The 14,297-nt window shown below is 39.0% G+C and overlaps 1 protein-coding gene across 6 annotated transcripts in view; it reads left to right on the top strand.

Annotated features, from left to right (window-relative positions):
• ndrg3b (ndrg family member 3b) overlaps positions 1-14,297 on the top strand; it is a 58,901-nt gene that overhangs the window by 21,198 nt on the left and 23,406 nt on the right. For 2 of the 6 annotated variants that reach the window (XM_079849828.1, XM_079849826.1), the window contains exons 2-3: positions 1,931-2,012; positions 3,364-3,396. In XM_079849828.1, coding sequence (XP_079705954.1) covers positions 1,956-2,012; positions 3,364-3,396 — 90 coding nt within the window. In that variant the 5' untranslated portion in view covers positions 1,931-1,955. Of the gene's footprint in view, positions 1-1,930; positions 2,013-3,363; positions 3,397-10,975; positions 11,322-14,297 lie in introns of those variants that run through there. The other 4 variants (XM_079849827.1, XM_079849830.1, XM_079849829.1 and 1 more) reach the window with 3 other exon arrangements.

The following is a 14,297-nucleotide window of genomic DNA, read 5'->3' as shown; positions in this document are numbered from 1 at the left end:
CGAGACTGGATTTGCAGACCGATTAAGATTAAAAAACGGTGCTGTGCCTTCTATATTGGATCCGACAGGAATGGTGCAACACACTTATGAGTACAATTTTTATTTAAAAAATAATAATAATCTGATAGGCTAGTATTGCATTGATAAAGATCGTTTGATATCTAATAATTATGTGTATGTGTCTAATCAGTCACAAACTGTTATCCACTCACAGCAGTGGGCGTTTACTTCCAAGTCTTCAATGCGACACACCCATAAAAAACGAGCGTTTTTGAGCTAGGCTCAAAACTAGGGTAGAAAATAGCCTATTACTTATTCATTTTGATGTTTTTGAATGTAAAAACCAAGCAAACGTCATAAGTTGACCTCAGACAACAATATAAAAAAATTTAAAAAGCCAGTTCATGACCCCTTTAATGTTTCATTGTCTTCCAGAATATGTGCTTTGAGTTTTTCAGGCTTAATATGCAATACACTATCGTTCGAATGTTTGGGGTCAGTGCAATATTAATTTATTTAATTAATTAATTAATTATTTATATTCAGCAAGGACACATTCAATTGATTAAAAGTGTCAAAGACATTTATCATAAAATATTTCTATTTCAAATAAATGCTGTACTTTCTATTCATCAAAGAACGCTTAATAAAGTGACTCAGTTTCCACAAAAATATTAAGCAGCATAAGCCATAACCATTTTCAACATTGATAATAATAGATGTATTATTGTAGTGTTATTGTTTTAATTAGAAGCTATTTATTTATCGAAATCTGGAATGGTCCTCGAGTCTCAAACTCGGGTCGCCTGAAGCACAACTGCACTACATCGAAGCACTGTCTTCAAGGCTATCGGCTCCGACAATTAGAAGTATTTTTTATGAAGTTATAGTTCTTAAATGATAGCTATAAAGGGAACGGAATTTCATTTAAAACTGCCTTCTCTATTAAGTTTACTAGCTTCTGGTTAAAGCCCCGCCCACTTCCGGTTTCATCCAAATACAGATACGATCAATTTTGAGATTGTTTCAAATACAGATTCAAATATTGGCTCTGCTGCACACCCCTAGTAATGATGCTGAACATTCAGCTTTGCCATCACAGGAAGGAATTACATTTTAAAATATGTTCAAACAGAAAACTGTTATTTTAAATTGTAATAATATTTCACAATATGCTGAATTTTTTATCAAATAAATGCCTTGGTGAACATAATTTCTCATAATTTCTTCTTTCTCAAATTTTTGAATGGTACTGTGCTGGCCTGTACTAGAAGAGTTTGTCCACTTCTCATGATCCAGTTAATTCCTGATGGATAATATAGTCACCCAACATGTTTTTTTTCTTTTTCTCATTGAATATATGAGTGACTAAGAAATGAGTCACGTTACAGTAGTAAAATCAGTTGCCAATGCCGTTTCATCTCTTCCAGTTTGCCCAAATGGTCCATGTGCTTTTAGTGTATTGGCCAAGAATTCACATTTGCGTGCTTGCATTCTGCAGCAGCACATTTCATCCCTGATGGAGAGGAACATAAAACCTTTATTTCACCCCAGCGCCATTGTAAGGTTGACATAAGCCTACATAATGGCCATACTGAGACAGTAGCATGCATTGACCTTCAGGACTGACACAGGGAGTTAAACCATGAATTCAACATGAGCTCATCTGAATTCTGCTAGCAAGGACAATGGGGGTTTTGTGGTGGTTATTAGGCGGGATGTTAAACATCAGCGCTCTCTCTCTCTCTCTCTCTCTCTCTCTCTCTCTCTCTCTCTCTCTCTCTCTCTCTCTCTCTCTCTGTGCCCTCTTTACTGTAATTCTGTATTCATGAGCATTTGGCATGCTGAGCCCTGTTCCCTGTTGGTCAATAAGTCATTGCTGGCTGTAATGATGTACTAATCCATTTCTATCCTGTCTCTCTCTCTGTAGTGACGGGCAGCTGTCAGGATTGAGGATGGATGAGTTACAGGATGTGCAGTTGACTGAGATCAAACCCCTCCTGACAGACAAGGTAAGTTCACTCACACACACACATTGTTACAAATGTTATTGATACAAATGTCTGATTGTGAATGTCAGCGCATCCCCTCTCTATCTTTAACTAAATCTCACCCCACAACTCCAGTTCTCTCACTCTAAATAGCATGACTCGATCCCAGGCTCCTCAAGGCGCTCGTCTAAGGGCCTGTTTCCCTTGGATACCGAGCTTTACCGGAGCAATGAGATCAGAGAGATGATGTATGAATCTCATCGGATCCTGATCTCAAAGCCTCTGAAATCACCAGCTTCAAATAGAGCCAAAAATGAGCTGGTGTTGTATGTGTGTGTACTATCTAAAGGATGCATACCGGTACTTCCTTTTGTTTGTTCCGTATGGCTCTCTGAACTGTCTCGGATTAACCCTGTAAAGCCTGACATATGAAGTAATAGTCCGAAAAAAAAAAATCTTTATTTAACAGAATCCAATTTCCAAGAACTACAACAAACGGCTCATTGCAAACGGCTAAAACGAACGTGATTTTTCCGAATCTTATGAAGTCACAATGTTACTCATTTAAATAATCCCTGCCCACAGAAAACACAAAAAAGGGGATGAGGCTTGGTTGAGCTGCATTAGAGAAGACTGTGGTGTCGCTATTTTTTTTCCCACACCCCAGTTCCAAAACCCTTTTTTTTTGGTGGATAACATTATCTATAGTGTATAAGAAAATTACAAAAAACACACCGCTCTGAAACGTCCTGTGAAATCCATTCTGCATGATCCTCTTTTTCGTTTAACATTGTCAGGGTCTGAATCAGGCTCGAATTGGTTTGAAATTGACGCCATCCTTAATATTTACACTAGAGCAGAACTTAGTTATGGAGGGGCGGGACATTTCCCAAACACTCACTAAGCGCTGCCAATCACAACACACTGAGCCAGCTAACCAATCACAGCACATTTCGTATTTCGGAAGGAATGGCTTCATCGAAACAGGAACTAATGACACGTTCAAGACAAACCGGGAAAAGAGTTGCTGTAATGTAAAATATGTGAAAAAAAATAGTTTTTTGAACAATCAAGCATGAAAACAGCCCAAGCATTCTAGTACACCCCAAAAACAAAATCAAGACTTCGTAAAAGGCCATAATAGGACCCCTTTAATGTTAATTTTCTGTATATTAATGGCACGTGGAAGTGGAAAACTTTGTCTGTGGTCTGCTTGTGATTAGCTCATCTGTGACTGATGTTAATGCCAGGTGTAACATGGGACATTGTGTCTTACATGATCTGACATTTTAACGTCACATGCTTAACCCTTCAGACCAGCACAGCTGATCTCTTTCTCTCTCTTCTCTTCTCTGTCGCTCTTTCCACACAGAATGGACAGAACTTCCAGGACTTTGATTGTCAGGTAAGAGTCTCTTGTGATCATTAGGCCTTCATGTACTCCATATAACCTCCTGAAGCATTCACCCACAGTCATTAATCTACTCCTCCAGCACTATTGCTTTAATTCCCAGCACTGTGTGATGGTGAAAGATTCTTGACCTGTACTTCACTGTAGAGCAGTGAAATTCACTCTTGTGTCTCTTTGTTTTTCTGTGGGTGTGTGGGAGGGTTTGTGGGTGGTGAGTTGAGCTGCTGTGTGTTATCAGCTGAAGAGCAGGATTTGACTCAGGATCTTAGCACGCTTCATCATCATGCTTATTCCATTATAATTTCTCGCTTAATTTTTTTTTTAATTATTAATTTCTCCAGTGGCAATCATTCAGTCATTCAGTATACACAAAATAGTACCAATAAGAATGCAGTAACAATTTTCAGATTTTAACGCAATGCACGAAAGCGGTGGAAATTTCCATGTTACCTACATAATTTAAAATTTGTAATTACTAAAAAACTGTTATAAAACCATTAAAAAAATGAAAACAGATTTTAAACTGGGCCGACTTTGTTTCTTTAACTGTTTGCAAATTAGTTAAAACAAATCAGTAGTTAGTTAAGTAGTTAAATTACAATCAGTTATACCATATTTTTTTATTATTATATAATTTCATGAGGATTAAGCAAATATATTTTGTGTATGGTTTGTGAATAGCTTGTTTTGTTTTGTTTTTGTTACCAGTTCACTTACTATTACATCTGAAGTTGAGTCTTTAAAGGGGAACTTGGCAACTATTTCAACTTAATAAAACCGTTTAGAAATCATTTGGATGGTTAAATAACCTGTTCTGATGAGAATGGTGACTTTCCCCGCTCCCCCTAGTGTCCCCAGGTGGAAAACCAGCCTTGCAACATGGGGACTAACGTCCCGGTAAGTTGGAAATAGGAAGTCTCGTGAGAAGCGAGAACGAGAGAGAAACACAAACTGCTTTACGACAATTCGACATAAACACACACGCCATATGATCCTGTGTATGATGTATTACCCACCTCGGTAGACATAGCTTGATAAAGTTGGCCGGCTCCCATAATAACAAATGCACATGAGCAGCGGTAGAAAGGGGGAGGAGGGTGGCGCAAGTGATTTTTTTTTACGACAGTGTTGTGAAATATTCGCCCCACAGAAGAAATGGCTGGAGTTGCCAAGTTCCCCTTTAAGGGAAACCCCTCTCTCCAACCAATCCTGAAGCCCTTATAGAGTCACAACATTTAGCCTATAATTGGCCAATGGTGTTGAAGCCCGGCGGTGCAGAACACCATTTACTCAGAATCGCTCTCCTTCAAGACTCCGGCCTTCCCTTGTCCTGATATTTACAATTTTATTTTTTTATTTTTTCACAATTGACTGCTCATTTCGGTTGTGTTTATTCTTCTACCCTAGGCTCTATCTTTTCCAGATAGCAGCACATTGCTGTCAGTGCTGCTCACCAGCTCTTCATTATTCATTGTCCTCTGCATTCTCCATTGTCTTAAACCTGATCAGATTGGCATTTGAGCCCTAGCAGGTGTAGGGCAGTTGTAGTCCAATTTCACCCAGGAAAAAGCAAGTCCTAAAGGCCATGATACACCAAGCCAACGACAAATAAGCACTGGCTACGAAAGCCGACTTTGTTGTCGCCTCGCGTCAGCTGCATCTGGCAAAAATCTGCTCTTGAACAAACCAAAAGGACTAGGGCTGACTGTCAACTAGTTCTGCGTCTGCGTGTAAGGAAATAACTGTCTATAGCAGCAGGTATCAGTAGTCTATCATCACCATTCAAAGATATACAAACCGTAAACAAACCGGCGCTTGCTTACCATTTTGAATATCAATCATACTGATCACTTTCTTCATAGCAGGCGGCTCATGTTGTTATGAAATATTTGAATGGTCAGGTCAGATGACATAAAAGGCCATCTGGACTTTGCTCGCTTTCATCACTTTTGCTTTTATTCTCGTGTACTGACTTGTTCGCTAAACTGAACAGCCAATCAGAGTGATCTCTCTTACGTGTTTGCTGAATCGGGCGAACTACCCCTGACGCGAGTCGACGTGTGGAACACACTGCAAAACCAGCCCGACAGATGCTTGGTGTGTCACGGCTCTAAGTGACATGGGTTTTCTCAAGACAAGTAAAAGTGTTCTCCGTCCCCCTTTTAGAGGAGATGTCAGACCAAGTGATTTTAGCTAGATTTAACCATTTTTGACTTTCCACAGCATTTTGCAAATTCCAGAAAATGACCAAACAAGCCACCAATGTATTTTTGTTTGTTTAATTTTTATGGTTTTTACATAGTAAATTAGTGATGTTTTGCTCATAAAACAATGATTATTGATTGACTGATTTATTTGATTTTTTTTTTTCTTCTTCATTGAATACAACATATTTTGCTGGTTGTTGTGTTTTAAAAAAAAATGTTATTACCATTTCACAGGAATTTCTTTGTATAATTTCTTGGTTATATAATGCATGATTTGCATATTTTATTAACTGAAATGGCTGATGCCACCAATATTAAAAAATATTTTCAGATATAAAAAATCATTTTATGAATTTTTAAATGGATTTTCTTTTTTCAATAAAAGGAAATCGATTTTTATTTTTAGCCTAAACACCTACTATTGTAGAACGTGCCCTTATCCGTTGACTATCAGAATTTCAGGTCTTTCAGCTCCCTGAAAAGAGACTCATTTATCTGAGGTTCAGCACTCGTAGTGAGTCTCATTTGGAGTATTTTTAGAGTGCGGTGAATTACACCGTAATTTGTCATAATGTGCACCAGCGAGGATCATGCCAGCGTTCACAGGTTTAAATTTAACCTCGCCAGGTACATTAGATCGGCATCTCAGGCGAGAATTACATCATCATCACACATTCACACACCTTAGAGGATGCTTGAGTGTGTTACTAGACGTACGAATGGAATATAGACAAGGATGATGAGGAGAGATGGGTAAATAGAGTCGTAAACCATAGTGTTTGTACATGGAAAAGTTGATCTTGTTTTCTATCAGGTTTCTACTAGAGCTGGTAACTATGCAACTGGAGGACTTGAACTATTACATAACAAAACGTCTCTGAACTCCTCCGAAGAGAGAAAGAGGAAACTACTATAAAAATGGACCAAAGTAAATCTTTAGCATCTAAACTCTGCCTGAAGAGTCTAGGCTGAACGGTTCCCTGAAGCCCCATAATGCCTGATCTTTTTCTTAGCTTTTATAGTTGCCAGCGTTATGAAGAGCAGTTGCTATGGTGACGGTGTGGCTGTGGAGTGTGAGATGTGAATGGGTCTCTGTGGATGATGTAAGCTGACACCTGTTGGGCTTCTCCAGAAGAGGGCAGTGTAAATACATGGAACAGACAAGCTGTTCTCACACAACGTGGAGAATTATGTTTGGTTCTGTGCTTGATTTGTACAGTGTGTTTCAGATTTTTTTTTTTTTTTAATGAGATGCTTAAATGAGCCTAAATGACATCTGTTTTGTTAATGCCGTTTGGTCTTCTAGCCAAACAAATAGCAAACAGCATCATTAGCTGTGTGAGCTTGTTTTTCTCTCCCAGTGTCTAGTTGATCACACAGCATTGGTTGTGAAGGGATGTGGCATTGGGTCAGATGGCACACGGGGCAGCGGATGTGTTTAGTCAGGCGTGACGCTCACTCTACCGGAAAAGGCCAGGCACAAGAGATGACCCTTTACTCTCATTATTACCATCGTATCTGCTGTATGCTACAGGTTTTTTCTTTCTCTATTGCTCGTAAACAAAAACATGTTTACGGGTTATGAGTTTAATCTCTAGCTGCAATTATGTAATTCACAAAGCTGGTGATATAAGGTATGAGAGACTGCATGCTATGCCATTTCCCCCCACAATAACAATCTCGAGTGCCTTTTGAAAGACTGTTACAACTATACATAACACCCCAGGTGAATACGGTAAAAAATGTAAATACTATATCACCATACGTCCTTCCCAGTTGTTTGATCACATTAAGAATTGCAAACATTTGGCAAAACGAGGCATTATCTAATTAAATCTGCATTAATTTGCATACTTTTCTAGAACAAAATTTTGAACATTGGATGAAGTCAGGTTCAAATTCTTGTATTTTTTGTTGTTGACATATTGGATTCACAGGTTTTTGCAGAAGGTAGATTGGATATCTCTTTTTATCCCTCCATAACTCAGAAGATACTGTCTGAAAGAGCCTGAAATTCTTTTTCATTATTCTTTTTTAGGAATAAAATGTTGTATAAAACAAACCACTCAGTAAAAACCTTCAGAATATAGATGGGAATAAAACTGTAAAGTTTGGCGTATGTACGTGTTACTGAAACTCATTTTGAGAAAACGGCCTTGTACTGTACTTGGTATGTACTGTAAGTGAAATCTACAAACGCAAATAGATAAAGTGCTATAAAAGATACACTTAAAAGTGTATTTTGGATGTTTTCCTTCCACTAGTCTGGAAAAACCAATCAATGTTAAGCCAAAAAAGCCCAAAATCTCAAAATTGACAGATGCATGAAAAAAGTGTTTTTGCCTGTAGCGTCTTGCATAAAACATTTTTTTATAAAGTTTAAAAAATACATTAAGTTAATGAGTATTTGTTTTTAAATAACTATGAACTCAGTATTGACTAAAATGAACGTGAATTAAGATTTTTGCCATAATTGATCATCCCTGCTTCCTTCAGAAGATATAGTCCCTGAAAGAGTAATTAAACTACAGTTAATAAGTGACAAGGTATTTCAATACTGTTTATTTTAGCATGATATTTCCATGGCATTGATTTTGGCCAGTGAGTATTATAATATCTATTTTATAATTATGTTTAGGCCTATGCAGTCTTTTGGCCAGAGCATAGCAAAAGCATTTTAGTCTTAGTTCATGATACTTATATTAACAAAACGAACCTTTTTGTGTTGCCAAGTACGCTTTCCGCAATAGACATTTTGTGATGAAAATAAAGGCAAGTAGTGTGGTGATGCATGCTGCCCTCTGTGGGTCATCAAGAGTATTGCGTTCTCTTTTAACATCACACTGTAGTTGTCAGACACTGAAGAGACAGAGCTGACATTTTAATGTCTGAGATCAAACATCTCTGGCTCTCTCATCTCTGTCTGTCAGCGTGTCTGATTTGGAGCATGCTCAACTGCTGCTGTGCAGGATACACCTGCTGCTTGATGTGGCCGCTCTCAAGCACACACTCCTGCGTACAGTTACACTGATCAGGGGTGTGTTCCAGCGCTGGGGTGTGCACGCGTGGGCCGCTGCATGGGGGGCTTTCTTTGCACTTTGGAGGGAAATCCTTGTTCTCCCCACTCACTCATCCATCAGAGCCTCAGGTGCATCCTGGGACAAGGTTACACCATCTGAAATGTCAAGGGTTAAATCATCTTTTTGGGTTATGCTCATATGTTCAAAGATCAGGATCATTTACAGTTTTGATCATTATGCAGGTTTTATTCCTCATGTGCTTGTGATCCTCATGGCCTTTGTTGCAGCTCACAGGCTTTTTGTTGTGAGTTTTTATTGTTCAGACGCGCGATTGGAAATTTGCATCACAGAATGTTGATGTGATTTCATTACAGGAACAAAAGGAATGATGATATAATATTTACTTATGGTGGTTTGTGTTTGACTGTCTTCAAGGTCTGTTTCCATCAGAGGTCATGGTTTTGTGGTTAGTTAGGTGTAAGGGTGGGTTAAGGGATAAGGAAAAGGTCAACAGCTCATTTATAGATGTAATTACCGAAATTAATTACAGCTGTAATATATGTAGGTATTTTAAAATATAAGTACAATGTAATAATATATATGTGCATATTAAAGTTTAACCACCGATTTTCAACCTGCTTTGTATTGTTACAGTATCAGTAAATGTACACGTAAATGAACAATGTTTACTCATTTTCCGTGTTTCTTGGACCAAGAAATTCATATTTATTTGTCACCAAAAGTATTTTTAAAGCTCCAGGGCTTTCATGAAAACTGTAGATTATTCCTCATTTTTGTATCCCGCCCACAGACAAGTCGGATCAACAGAGGCTTATTAACAGAACAGTAATTGTATCAATGAAAATCATCATTTATCTACTCTTTAAACAGCATTATGGTAAAAATGGAACAATACGGCAACAGTTTTAATTCTTACCTGTACGTGACTGTGTTTTGCTTCGGGAGGTTGGACATAACTGGCAGAACAGTTTCTTTTAGTTTAACCTCTGTTTGGTCTAAATTTAGTGCACATAAACTTTGTGGTGCTTATTAATGTTTTTGTGCCTTTTTTGCAGCTTGACAATAACACAGAATAGTATACGCACAATATTGGATTTGGATTGGTCTTGTCTGACCGATACCCGATCCAGGCAAAAGTGGAAGTATGGGAGCCACGAGCACTGTGTTTTAGACCAGGGTGTCTCAACCTTTTGCCTGAAACACTGCACTATATTATACGGGTTCTAGAGCCATTCCATGGTTTAAGGTACAGGTGAATATTTAAGTCGGTAAATTCAAGTTCACATAAACTCTTCTCCACGCTGAGGCTGTCTGTCATTCTCCATTCAGCATTCGATGAAACTCTCTCCAAGATTATTCAATGTTTCTATTATTAGGCCTATTCTTGATCTGTAGATAAAGGTCTATGGTTTTGCATAAAAGGACTTTATCTTGCTGGAGTTGATTGCTTCTATTGTTTCTAAATCTAAATATTATATTACTTGGGAAGTTTTTTGTTGTTGTTGTAAATATACTTTTGACGCTTTGCAGACTCTGCTGTGTGCGTTTGTGTTTTGGAGCAGGCGTGGCTTTGGAGACACTCTGAAGGGAGAGTGGGATCTCATAGCTTGCTATTGCTATTGCTCTATGAAATTGCCTACCCTACCTTTAACTTATTGCTTTCCTAAATGTGTTGGGAACTTCGACATTGTAGGGAGTGAAATAGTGCCTAAAAATGTCATTGTAACTTCTTGATGCAAGCCAGAAATGGTTTTGTATCCTAATGCTAAACCTCTGTCATTTATCAAACAGCAGAACTGATATGTTTGAAAACCTCATACCTGTAGGAAAGTGTCATCTTATTTCCACTTGAAAATTGCAGTTGGAAACACCGCCTCCTCATTGCTCAGCACAGTTCCCCAGCGCTGCAGCCAGGCTGCGCTCTCCGGACGGGAAAACCAGAGGAGGTTAAGCTCAGGATTAACCAACCCTGCACTGTGGAAGACAAACACATTTCCCACACCAGTACCTTTAATATATTCTCCTTTTACATTTTCTGTCTTGAAACACAATAGCGTAGACATTTGGAGATATTCGTGCATGCATTGTCGCCATATGGAGTTGTCCATTCCTGTCACTATGGCAACAGCAGCTTGAATGTTACCAAGTGTTCTGTTCACTTGACGTTTTCACTTTTGGACGGAGTTATCCTCCTCTATTAATTACATTTCCTAATAATCACCCTTATCAACTTGCACACTCGCACACTGAAACAGAAGCTGAGATTTACACAGCCCACCCCCTCCACCTGACCCTGTAAATCCAATTAGAGCCGCTTGAGTGCCCTCCATATCTAACACTCATCGCTCTCAAACGCACTCTCCGGGCATTTATAGGTCTGCTTTGCTTTGGATCCTCTCTTATCCTGCAACGTCGGCTGCAATTGAGGGGGAAAAGACCTTTTATTTGTTATCGGTGGGTGTTCGAAGCAACGGGCTGCCCTGTTGTCTTGTTCCTATCTCTCTTGTTTCTCTTAATCGCGACTGTCCCCTCCCTTACCTCCTGCCACCGCCCCTCTCTCTGTGGAGAGTGAGAAGAGGGAACAGGAGAAAGCGTCTGTTCTGTGATCGCTGGATGAAACATGACAGCAGAGCTGGACATCGACCAGGTTTCCTGTGCAGTGACTGCCGTGGTGAGTGTTAACGGAAAGAGTGTGTTTTGTCTCGGAGTAGCCTGTTGCTCTCCCTCTGAAGCACCAGCGGGAACTTTGCAGATGAGAACAGTTCAAGCTCTCACGCCTGTGCATGAGTGCTGGAGTTTGAGTCGTGTCTGTCGTAGGAAGTGTGGGTGAACGATGGGCGTTATCTGCCTTTTGTCTGACGGTTGTTTACGTGTGGTGTGTGTGCTTTATCTTGTGCTTTCATGTGTCTGTAGTGTCAAAGGGAGGCCTTTGAGTGTGAGTGTGTGTGTGTGTGATGCTGTAGTGTTACTTAAACAGTGGAGCATGGTGATAGCAATGGGTTCAATTGTCAGGGAATGCAACTGATAGAAATGTATTGATTGAATGTAACGCAAGTCGCTGTAGATGATAAGCATCTGCCAAATGCATAAATGTAAAGAAATTGTATATGCTATGTGAAGAGTATAATATAATTAATAACAATTAATTGATTTACTTAACACATATTCCAGGTGTTATTATGCACGTACTGTATACATGATATTCATTATTAATTTTCTGTAAAATAACTGCAATAATTTGTTCTACCTTTTTAAAGCAACTTTTTGGCTGCCGTCTGCAATCCCTCTTCTTCCCTTCAAAATTTTAATTATGTGCTGCTTATTACTGCATACTGCCACTTGAGATGCAGCATGGATAATCAAATGATGACACCAACTTAAATCAAATTTTGGTCATTTTATTGGCAAGCTGAAAGGAATAAAATTGAACTATGCATGCTTCTCCAGTATCAATGTAATGCATTTTCCATCAGTATAAGTAGTTGCATGGGGATTGTCAGTTTGCCCATTTAGATCACATTCTTACTATTTTATGTTTGAACAGACACAAATAAAATCTGTGTCTTGTAGAAGCTATGCACAGGTTTACTAACCTCCCTAACTTAACTGCTTTTAAATTCACATTTATTTGTATAGCACTTTTCACAATACATATCATTTCAAAGCAGCTTTACAGAAAATGCATGTTTCTACATTACAATTTAGAGTAGTTTGTTATCAGAGGGGACTGTGACCAAGTAAAGCCCACATGTCCAGAAATGTACAGTTCTAAGGTAATACAAATCATGCAGTTAGCTAACATCATGTATTCATTTAGGCAGAAACAATGATCTCATTAAAGTAGTTATAACAAGTTATGATCATAATGATTACAATATAGAAAATTTGTCAGTGGTGCAAGTTGATTCAGAGATTTGCCTCCTTTAGTGTTCTTAGATATTCTAGGTACTACCAAAAGTCCAGAGTTGTGTAACCTTAAAGAGTGTGATGGATTGTAGCACAATAGAAGATCGGTTAAATACACAGAAGCTAAACCATGATGACATGGTGCTATACGACATGGTGTGAACGCAACACATGCTCATTGTTTTGGTTCGGGAGGAACTGTTAAAGGTGGCTGCTGTTTGTTTGTGTCGCTCTGTGACTGTCTGTCTAAGGCCCCATCCACACTACTGCGTTTTCGTTTAAAAACGGAGACCTTTTGCTACGTTTGCACTAGGGATGCACCGATGCATCGGCTGAACATCGGTAACGGGCGATATTTGCCTCGTTAACTGCCATCGGCCATCGGGAAATAAAAATGACATTCGCCAATGTCACATGGGCGTCAGTTTGGTTTGAAATGTGCTGGGGACAGAGACGCATTCGGAAGTGCATTTTCAGAAGTGCTGGGTACAATGACGCATTCATTTTTTTTCTCTCTTTCGCGCAGGTTATGTTTTGAAAGACGATGTCCTGTAGCTCAGGCACGGCCCCACTTTTCAACAGGCCCACCCAAAACTTTCAAAAAAAACAAAAACTTTTACTATATTCTAATTTTGTCAATAATTATAAAAAAAAATCGCCAATAAGCTCATAATTTGTGCTAAAATAGTGTAGTTTTAAAAAACGGGTTATATTTTGATGTTTCTGCGCAAGTTCAGCAGACAGTGAGGTTCGGGTTTGTTCCGATCAGTGCATTATACGCTGAGTTTCGGTTAATTTATGAGACGAACTCCAGTTCACTCGCCGGCGCCTCCATGTTGTGATTCTGCTATATTTAATTCTTTTTTTATACAATTGGTTCATGAAACATTGATTAAAATTAAGATATAATTCATTCAAAACGAAATTCACTTGTTTGAGGTCTCTGTGAAAGTTTTAAAGCAGTCTTTTAGTGCCGCTTTCAGAGCGCTCACGTCCGTAACAGAGAACTGACACGTTGTTTTTTCCCTCATAAATGCGAACACGAAAAATAAAATGAATATTATAATGTTTTTTTTGTTGGGTCAGACAATGATTACCAAATTTCTCTCTCATATTGCTCCTCATAACCACTGAAAAAGAACTTGTCATAAATAAGGTTATAACTAATGTCAACCAGAAAGTGACATTAAAGGTTTTTTTGTTTCATAAATTGGTCTGATTGATTTTGTGCTCATTCTAGGATAGTGTGATCAAGAGCCGAAAGACTTGTATGTTTCCGTGGCACAAAAGAAGGAATAAATAACAAAAAGAAAAAACATCGGCATCGGCCAAGTTGTTATGTTAAACATCGTTATCGGCCCAGAATTTCCCAATCGGTGCATCCCTAGTTTGCACCTCCCGTCCAGACTAAAACGGCAAAAACGGAGACCCAAAACGGAGAAGTTTAGAAACTCTGCCAACCCGTTTTTCGTTTTGAATCTCCGGAGGGCGTTTTAGTCTGGACGGGTCAAAACGGAGGACTTTAGAAACGATGACGTAGTAGAGGCTCACGCTCGGCTCTATGATGGGGTGTCATCAGTCATGGCATATATCTTTGCTAGCAGCTGTTGTGCAAGTAAATTCTGCATTTTACAATGCTATAACTGCCTACATGCGCCGGAGGCAAGCTATTATTGGAGCGATCTGTGACAATTCCCGTGTGCAGCGGCGGTATCAACCGTACATGGAGCGTCGGTTTTGG

The sequence above is a fragment of the Squalius cephalus genome (genome assembly GCF_949319135.1).
Source record: "Squalius cephalus genome assembly, chromosome: 18".
Lineage (NCBI taxonomy): Eukaryota > Metazoa > Chordata > Actinopteri > Cypriniformes > Leuciscidae > Squalius > Squalius cephalus.
This window is presented reverse-complemented; position numbering and strand designations above follow the sequence as displayed.